This window comes from Rhinopithecus bieti, unplaced genomic scaffold (genome assembly GCF_001698545.2).
Source record: "Rhinopithecus bieti isolate Rb0 unplaced genomic scaffold, ASM169854v2 scaffold_1070, whole genome shotgun sequence".
NCBI lineage: Eukaryota > Metazoa > Chordata > Mammalia > Primates > Cercopithecidae > Rhinopithecus > Rhinopithecus bieti.
Genome location: NW_016803844.1, coordinates 5,267,480 through 5,275,449, shown reverse-complemented (window position 1 = coordinate 5,275,449; position 7,970 = coordinate 5,267,480). Strand labels below are relative to the sequence as shown.

At 38.0% G+C, this 7,970-nt stretch overlaps 1 protein-coding gene across 3 annotated transcripts in view; it reads right to left on the bottom strand.

The window, feature by feature from the left end:
* Positions 1-493: 493 nt before the first annotated feature.
* LOC108517645 (sperm-associated antigen 16 protein) overlaps positions 494-7,970 on the bottom strand; it is an 82,302-nt gene continuing 74,825 nt past the window's right edge. For 2 of the 3 annotated variants that reach the window (XM_017855719.1, XM_017855710.1), the window contains one exon: positions 1,623-1,836. In XM_017855719.1, the coding sequence (XP_017711208.1) occupies positions 1,750-1,836 (87 nt within the window). In that variant the 3' untranslated portion in view covers positions 1,623-1,749. Of the gene's footprint in view, positions 1,837-7,970 lie in introns of all 3 variants that reach the window. The other variant, XM_017855728.1, reaches the window with a different exon arrangement.

Genomic DNA, 7,970 nt, shown 5'->3' with positions numbered 1-7,970 from the left:
GGAGTTGGAGACTGGAGCTCTTCCTATTCGGCCATCTTGCTCCACCCCCCCATCTTTCTTCTTTAGACTAGATGCCTTTATTGATCTCTCTTGAAATTTACTGACACTTCTGTCATCTCTAATTTGTTGTGAAATACATTCAATAAAGTTTTCGATTGGGTGCAGTGGCTCACGCCTGTAATCCCAGCATGTTGGGAGGCTGAGGCAGGCGGATCACTTGAGGTCAGGAGTTCAAGACCAGCCTGCCCAATATGATGAAACCTCATCTCTACTAAAAATATAAAAATTAGCCAGTCATGATGGCACATGCCTGTAGTCCCAGCTACTGGAGAGGCTGAGGCACCAGCAGCACTTGAACCTGGGAGATGGAGGCTACAGTGACCTGAGATCACGCCACTGCACTCCAGCCTAGGTGACAGAGCAAGACTCCATCTCAAAAAAAAGAAAAAAAAATTCATTTTAGTTACTCTATTTTTCAGTTGTAGAACTTCAATTTGCTTTGGTATGTATGCTTGTTCTCATTTCTCGGCTGAAATTCCTCATCTGTTCACTTCTTAATATTTTCCCTTAAGTCCTTGAATATAATCAAAATATCTGCTTTAGCACTTTCTATCTGCTAAATGCAACAATTTAGCTACTTTAGAGTAGGTTTCCATGTATTGCTTGTTGTCTTGATTATGGGTCACATTTTCCTGTTCCTATTCATATCTAGAAATGTTTAATTATGTACTAGGCAGTGTGGGTAAAAGATTGTAAAGACTCTAGATGACTGTCTTCCTCAAAAGGATGTCATTTTTTGTTCTAGAAGGCAGTTCCATTTTTGGCTGATGACTCTAAAATCCTAGGCTTAATTTTATGCTTCGTAAGGGTGGATCCATGGAAAGCCCTAAATATTTCTCAAGGCCCTATAACTTGGCAAGACTCAAACTCCAAATTCTGTGTCCTCTCTAAGAATGCTGTGTAAGCTTTGTTCCTGGTTTATAAGGTGGATATGGGATGCTGAATGTTAATGTGTTGCTAACAAAGTGTGAAAGAGGTCTTTCCACCCAGGCATGCCCAGATGTGCAATGTCTCCCATCACTGCTTAACTTCTAGAATCTCTGGCCTCCTCTTGGTCCTATATAATTGTATCTCTCTTGTAAGTCTCAGGTAGTGTTGATATGTATATGTATTGCAGCCTCAGCTAAGGACTCATAGTAAATTCCCTCACAAACTGAGTCACCCCTCATTGCAGCTCTCTTCTCTGGTGTCCTTCCCTACAGATTCTAGTGGCTTCAAAAGCTATGAACTAGGGTCTCTGATATTTCCAATTACCAGGATTGCCATGCTTTTATTGGCATCCATCTCCATGAAGCTCACTTTGGAACTTTCCACAGACCCAAAGCCATGGTGATGGCAGAGCTCACTTTATAAAGTTTTCTTCTGTCAAGTGCCTTCTGTTACTTGAGCTGTCTGTTTTCTATTGCCTAAAAGGAGTTGTCCGATCTTACAGCTTAGCTTTAGAGTTATTTACACAGAGAAGGCTAGTCTGGTACCAGGTATAATGACCAGAAACAGAAGTCCTTCCATTACAGTTGACTTGTTTTTCTTTATAATTAATCCATACAGTATATCTATATTTCTTCTTAATCTTTTTATTAAAATTTTAATTTGTGAAATAGCCACCACTTACTCACTTTTAAATATCTCTAGACTATTAATCACTGATAAGGTTGAGAAATCACCAAACTATATTAAATTAGAGCTTCATCACATTTTACATTTACCTTTCATTTCACGAGCATGGTAACTATGTCCTATTTCCATGTTCTTCAATATTTCTTGAAGTCCAGAAATCTAAAAAATAAAATTCAAAGAAATGAAGTTATACACTAAATGACTTTTAAAACGTTACATAAAACAGTATTTAAATATCCATTGTAAAATATAAAAGTATTAATCTTTTTTAAATTTATACCTATTTTTTAATAAAACGTAAATTTTAACAAAAGAAAACATATTTTAAGTTAAAATATAATTCCACCAGCTAATTATTAATCATTTATTTTAGGTAAGCATCTGAAACATTTATTTCACAGCATAGTTTCCTGAATTAAGAATACTCATTGTACACTTTAATAATTATTCAATTCTTTATTTTGAGAGTGGTTTTTCCTCTGTTCAAATTGTTTCACAATAACTATCACCTTTATATTTATAAAATATAAGGCAATTATCACTTGTAAAGTAAAATATGAAGAAGTTGTTTTTATTCCCCAAACTCTTAGCTCATTTTCCACCCACATATATTCTCTATTTTATTAAACATGTCTTATAATTAAGAACATTCGTTAGCTTGGTGTCATGATTTACCTGTATTCCTGAAAAACAGACTTAAATTTCAAATTTGACCTTAAAAAGCTATTTCATCTTGCATTGTATATGATTATACCAATACAAAATACCATCTGTTCAATTACATACAGATATATACTTTTTTCTACTATCACTGGATAGTAATATTTCTTTATTAATAGAAAATAACAATTTATTAATTATAATCTATAGATGAGTGCTCACAAAATGCCTAGGTTAAAAAAAAGTAAAATATTACTATCTATTCCTAGAAGCCAAAAGAATTATAAATTTCAAAAATAAACTTTTTATTTAGAATAGTGTAAGATTAACAGAAGGGTTGCTAATGTAGTACTGAGAATTCCTGTTTTGTCCCATGCCCTTTTTCCCCCATTAACATCATACATTGTAATGATACATTTTTCACAAATAATGAACCAATATTGATACATTATTATGAACTACAGACCATAGTTTTAGTTTTATTAATTTTTACATAATATCCTTTTATGTTTCAAAATCACATCCAGAATACCACCTTACAACTAGTTTTTAGGTCTCCTTAGCCTCCTCTGGACTGAGACAGTTTCTCAGTCTGATATAGTTTGGATATTTGTCCTCTCCAAATCTCTTGTTGAAATGTGATCCCCAATGTTGGAGGTGGGGCCTAGGGGAAAGTGTTTGGGTCATGGGGGCAGATCTCCCATGATTGGTCTATGACCCTTCCCACTGTTCATGGGAAATCTGGTTGTTTCAAAGAGTCTGGGACCTCCCTCCTCTCTCGCCATGTGACATACTTGCTCCCCATTCACCTTCCGCTGTGAGTAAAAGCTTCTGGAAGCCCTCACCAGAAGCAGATGCTGGTGCTATACTTCTTGTACAGCCTGCAGAACCATGCGCCAAATAAACTTCTTTTCCTTATAAATTACCCAGTCTCGGGTATTCCTTTACACCAATACAAAATGGACTAATATACAGATTTTCCCTGATTTTAATGTCCTTGACAATTTTGGGGAACATTAGTCTGACAGTATTTTACAGAATAGCCCTAGATTTGAGGTTGCCTGATACTTTTCCCACGGTTAGACTAAAGTAATGTATTTGCAAGAGGAAGACCACAGGGGAGTGCCATTATTATTAGCATATTACATCATAAGTACATGCTACCAACATTACTTACAACTGATGATGTTAACCTTGATCCTTTGATCACATGATGAGAAGTCTGCCAGGTTTCCCCACTGTAAAGTTACTTTCTTCCCTATTTCCATTGCATTTCTGGTTGCAAGTCATTACTTACTAAGTGCAGCCAACATTTAACACCTGAGTCGTTAAGCTCCACCTACTTGAGGGAAGGATTATCAACATATATTACTTGGGATTCTTCTGCAGAGATTTGTTTACTCTCTCACATGTTTTTACTAATCATTTATTTATACCATTAAGGAATCAAAGATATTTATTTTATATTTTGGGTTATAATCCAACACTACATTATTTTGTTGCTCAAATTGTTTCAGAAGTTTTGATCACTGGAAGCTCCTTCAGGTTGGATTCCTATAATGACAAACCTGACTCTATTGTTTGATGTTTGAGTGTCAACAGCCTTTAAGCTTTACCTCCTCACTCTTCCCTTGTGCCCAACATCTGGGCAACCGGATAAGAATGCCTGGGTATTCCCTTGTGTGGTACTGATGGGAGATTCAAATGAGTCAAGCCTCACCTCACATATAAGAAATCTTACCCTGGCCCTAATCTCCAACTGCAATAAAAACCCCAAGCCAGTCTCCCTTCCTTGCTCTCTTAAGCCATTTCAGAAATGTTTGGGAGGTAATGTGCAGCTCCCCTTAGCAAATTCAATTACACAAGTAATGAATTTATTCATAGCCTCTGTGTGTGTGTGGTGGGGGGGGGTGTGTGGTGTTATCAGTCTGAATACCCAAATCAAATCTGGTTGGGGATCCACTGACCTCTGCAGGTGCCCACTACAGTTCCTTTGTCATAACTTGACATATCCCATTATTATGTTGTTGTTGTTGTTTTTTCTTTTCTGTTCTACTTTTTGAGAATTTCCTTCCTTTCTAGCACAAGAGAATGTTTCAAGTGCTCCACGCCCATCTAGTATTTTCTCTGCCCAGCTCTAGAATCAGATACTTTTCCAAAGTACACTGGTTTCCTTTCCCTTTATTAAAGAGTGATATTAGAAATCAAGATCTTAACACTGGATATGCTCATTGCTGGTGGAGTGTCACAACTTCTAGACCAAGCAGACAGACCTAAAATATATATATTTAGATTTAGTTTTAGTGTGTATACACACACACACACACACACACACACACACACACACACATATTCAGACTTAGAATCTCATGATCCAAAAAAGATAAAAGATAATTTAGTATACATACATACTTACAAATCATTTCTATTTCACCATTTTTGGGGGTCATGGAGTTCTAATTCAAAATTTTGAACACTATTTTCAATAATTTCATAAAACTACAAACAAAGTTACAGGTTTTTCATTACATTTTAAATAAATGTTGATTCACTGTCTATTATCTACTAAGGAAATTTGAAAACATGTATTTCCTATTGGATTTTCCTCATCCCACAGTGTGTTTTCACTCTTTCATATACAAACTAGCTAATATTCAAAAATTTTAAATTATTATACAATCCTTCTTTATGCAAGGTATAGGTTTAAGGAGAAACACAGTAAATGCTCATTAAGATAAGGTTTTTAAGGAAGTAACAATCAGGAATCCAGGTAGAAAACATAAGATGCTTCTTACTGCTCTTAACTCACATCCTAAAGTTTGGTTGGAAATGAATTCTCAAAGCATAACTACATCAAACGTTGAAATAAAGAAATATTCAAAAGATAAGCACAAAAGTAATACATCTTCTAAAGATTATAGAGAAACATTTCATATATTTTAAGATATTTTCTCTGTACACATATTTTGAATAAATTCATTCTACAGCTTCATGACACACTACTAATATGTTCAATTTAAAAGGCTAATCTGTGCCTGTACACTCACGGTATAGCTGATTAGTATGCTACAACAGAAGGAAAGGATTGGTTGGCCATAAATCATTCTTTGTATGAAGGGTACACAAACAGTTTCCATTCATTAAGTGATAACCTTGGCTTGTTCCACAAGGACACACCTGGAGAGCTGACAGGACTAGGACTATATTCCGTGCCCTAATTTTGAGAGTAGGTTAATTAAGCCTTGGTTTAGACTTGTATAAGGGATATTTGACACTCACTTTGGCCACTTAGCAATTTGAGTTTAGAGAATTATGAGTCTTCCGCCTTTTGCAATAGATATCAAATATTTACACAGCCTTTCCTATAACTAGGACTTGCATTGGCTCCATCAATCCTGTGTAGCCATTTTGGATTCTGAACAAAGTCTACTGATATAAGGAACAACGTAGAGTTTGGAATTTATCCTGAGAATGGTGGCTGCCACATCCAGTTTCCATTGACAAGCATAACAAAATTCAGAAAGAGTATCAAGCGTTCAGTATTAGCATTGTCCATGGTAAAACTTGCGGTGACAGCCCAGTGGCAGCAATAGCATCTCCTATTTAAATTTGACTTTCTCAAATTGTAGTGAATCTACCAACTTGAACAGCAGATTTGGGGAGAAAAGCTATTTATAAATCCTAACTGCTCTGTTTTATTTCTTTTTTTCAACGTTATGTTAAGAGTGGAACTAACTGTCCCATATTAGATATCAAGAAATTTGTTCTTTAGAATTTTCCAACTAAGGTCACTTCCAAGATGGCTGAATAGGAACAGCTCCAGTCTGCAGCTCCCATTGTGATCAACAAAGAAGACAGATTTCTGCATTTCCAACTGAGATGCTGGTTCATCTCATTAGGAGTGGTTGGACAGTGGGTGCACCCCACGGAAGGTGAGCTGAAACAGGGCAGGGTGTTGCCTCACCCAGGAAGTGCAAGGGGTCAGGGGATTTCCCTTTCCTAGCCAAGGGAAGTCGTTGCAGAGTGTACCTGGAAAAACGAGACACTTCTGCCCAAATACTGCACTTTTCCCATGGTCTTAGCAACAGGCAGACCAGTAGATTTTCTCCCATGCCTGGCTCGGCAGGTCCGACGCCCATGGAGCCTTGCTCACTGCTAGCGTAGTAGTCTGAGATTGACCTGTGAGGCTGCAGTCTACCGGGAGGAGGGGACTCCACCATTGCTGAGGCTTTAATAGGTAAACAAAGCAGCTGGGAAGCTCAAACTGGGCAGAGCCCACCACAGCTCAGCAAGACCTACTGCTTCCATAGACTCCACCTCTGGGGGCAGGGCATAGCTGAACAAAAGGCAGCAGAAACTTCTGCAGACTTAAACTCCCATGTCTGACATCTCTGAAGAGAGCAGTGGTTCTCCCATCATGGTGTTCAAGCTCTGAGAATGAACAGACTGCCTCCTCAAGTGGGTCCCTGATCCCCGTGTAGCCTGACTGGGAGACATCTCCCAGTAGGGGTCGACTGACACCTATATAGGCAGGTGCCCCTCTGGGACAAAGCTTCTCAAAGAAGGAGCAGGCACCAATATTTGCTGTTCTGCAATATTTGCTATTTTGCAGCCTCTTCTGGTGATACCGAGACAAACAGGGTCTGGAGTGGACCTCCAGCAAACCCCAACAGACCTGCAGCAAAGGGTCCTGACTGTTAAAAGGAAAACTAACAAAAGAAATAGAATCAACTTCAAAAAAAAGGACACCCACACCAAAACCCATCTGTAGGTCACTAACATCAAAGACCAAAGGTAGATAAAACCACAAAGATGGGGAGAAACCAGAGCAGAAAAGCTGAAAATTCTAAAAACCCAAGTGCCTCTTCTCCTCCAAAGGATCACAGCTCCTCACCAGCAATGAAACAAAACTGGATGGAGAATGACTTTGATGAGTTGACAGAAGTAGGCTTCAGAAGGTCAGTAATAACAAACTTCTCCGAGCTAAAGGAGCATGGTCTAACCCATCGCAAGGAAGCTAAAAACCTTGAGTAAAGGTTAGACGAATGGCTAACTAGAATAAACAGTACAGAGAAGACCTTAAATGACCTGATGAAGCTGAAAACCACAGCACGAAAACTTTGTGATGCATGCACAAGCTTCAGTAGCCAACTCAATCAAGTGGAAGAAAGGATATCAGTGATTGAAGATCAACTTAATGAAATAAAGTGAGAAGACAACATTACAGAAAAAAGAGTAAAAAGAAATGAACAAAGCCACCAAGAAATATGGGATTATGTGAAAAGATCAAATCTACATTTGATTGGTGTACCTGAAAGTGACAGAGAGAATGGAACCAAGTTAGAAAACACTCTTCAGGATATTATCCAGGAGAACTTCCCCAACCTAGAAAGGCACGCCAGCATTCAAATTCAGGAAATACAGAGAACAACACAAAGGTACTCCTCGAGAAGAGCAACCCCAAGACACATAATCGTCAGATTCTCCAAGGTTGAAATGAAGGAAAAATATTAAGGGCAGCCAGAGAGAAAGGTCAGGTAACATACAAAGGGAAGCTCATCAGACTAACAGCAGATCTCTCGGCAGAAATTCTACAAGCCAGAAGAGAGTGGGGGCCAATATTCAACATNCTT